This window comes from Colobus angolensis, unplaced genomic scaffold, assembly GCF_000951035.1.
Source record: "Colobus angolensis palliatus isolate OR3802 unplaced genomic scaffold, Cang.pa_1.0 Scaffold95, whole genome shotgun sequence".
NCBI classification, from domain to species: Eukaryota; Metazoa; Chordata; class Mammalia; order Primates; family Cercopithecidae; genus Colobus; species Colobus angolensis.
The window spans coordinates 1,783,090-1,784,880 of record NW_012123487.1 but is presented as its reverse complement, the minus strand read 5'-3'; the positions used below and the strand labels follow the sequence as shown (position 1 = coordinate 1,784,880).

The 1,791-nt window shown below is 57.0% G+C and overlaps 1 protein-coding gene across 1 annotated transcript in view; it reads left to right on the top strand.

Annotated features, from left to right (window-relative positions):
• WNT10A (wingless-type MMTV integration site family, member 10A) overlaps nt 1-910 on the top strand; it is a 13,685-nt gene extending 12,775 nt beyond the window's left edge. The window contains exon 5 of the mRNA XM_011932356.1: nt 3-910. Within this exon, the coding sequence (XP_011787746.1) occupies nt 3-263 (261 nt within the window). The 3' untranslated portion in view covers nt 264-910. The remainder of the gene's footprint in view (nt 1-2) is intronic.
• Nucleotides 911-1,791: the final 881 nt, after the last annotated feature.

Here is a 1,791-nt window from a genome sequence, read left to right as displayed (position 1 = left end):
CCAGCCCCGCCGACCTGGTCTACTTCGAAAAGTCACCCGACTTCTGCGAGCGCGAGCCGCGCCTGGACTCGGCGGGCACCGTGGGCCGCCTGTGCAACAAGAGCAGCGCGGGCTCGGATGGCTGCGGCAGCATGTGCTGCGGCCGCGGCCACAACATCCTGCGCCAGACGCGCAGCGAGCGCTGCCACTGCCGCTTCCACTGGTGCTGCTTCGTGGTCTGCGAAGAGTGCCGCATCACCGAGTGGGTCAGCGTCTGCAAGTGAGCGGCCTGGGGTCCCCTGGGCCCTGAACGAGGTCCCCTCCTGGAGCCTGGCCCTCTGAGGCTTACGGCCTTGGCAAGGCAGCATCGCCTTGGCTCTTGGGAGAGGAGATTGGACCACACGATCTTACAGGAACCTCTCAGCTCTGAGGTCTGTGATCGCCGGACAGTCCAGGCCTGTCTGAACCCCACCACTCACTTCTGTGGGCTCTAGGACTTACTGGGTTCTTCCTGCCTCCCCTAAGCCCAGACAGTTCAGTTGGGCTGGGGTTTGCCCCATACCCTAAAACAAGCGTCAGCCAGGAAACCTCTCAGTCTGTCTCCATCCTTTCACCCCTTCCCTGGAGATGGGAAGTGGGGAATGAATGGAAGCTGATGGGCAGAGAGAGGAGGATTAAAAAAAAGAAATAGACATAACTGAGCTGAAGTAATTCCATAAAGGGCCCAGACACCCTCCCCCACCATTCCCCTCATCATTCATTTAACAAATATTTATTTTGCACTCTCTTTGCGGCACTCTGGGGGGCGTGGGGGTGGCAATGTGAGGCACTGGGGCCACAGATGTAAGTGAGACACAGCACTTGTCCTCTTGGAGGTTACATTCTTGCTGGGGGGAGGCATAGGCAATAAACAAGTAAATAGACAAACAAAGTCATTTCAGACAATGCTGTGTGCAGGCTGCTGGGCTGCTGGGTGTAGGGGGATTTGTGGGGAGTGGGGCTCCACAGACAAAGCCACTGGTTTTTCAGGGAAGGCCTCTCTGAGTGGTGGTACCCATGCTGGGACCTGCACCATAAGCCATGCAAAGAGTATGGGTAAGGGCATTCCAGGCAGAGGCCATGTGAAGGCAGACAATGTGAGCTGAGAAAGATCTCTGCCTGCTGGAGGAACAGCAGGGGGGCCATTGTGATTGCAGTGAAGAAATCAAGGGACAGACTAGCAGGAGAAGTATTCAGAGGGTGGGCAAAAGTCACATCGTGTGTCTTTCTAGGCCAAGGTAAGGAGTTGGGATTTTATTAAAGAGGAATGGGAACCTTGAGATTCTTAAGCAGGGCAGTGTCATGGTCCAAGTCTCACGTGGATCGCTGATGGGGAACAGGCTGAAGGGGGATGAGGTGACAGCTGGTAAGCCAGTGAGGAATAACAACTATCTTCTAAATCAGAGATGGGGCTTGGACTGGTTGGAAGCGGTGGGGATGTTGAGAAGGGCTCTGGTGCCAGAGCTCTAACCGCCCACCTTGTGCCTGAGCCCTCTGCCACAAGCCAGGACGAGTGGCCGTGCCCAGCAGCAACTGTCTGCAGAGACAGGAGGCACTCAGAGGAGTAATCCTGGGCAAGACCCAGCTCAGCCCAGCCCAGCGCCCCGGGGAGCAGGTGGGGCCAGGAGGCGCGGCTGGGAAAAGGGTGGCGGAGGAGGGCCCGGAGACTCACTGTCTGGATTCTGGTCTCTCTGAGTCCAGGCAGGGTATATAAGTAAGGTACAGGGGGCACATTCTTCCTGGGCCTCTTGTGCTCCCAGATCCCTATATCAG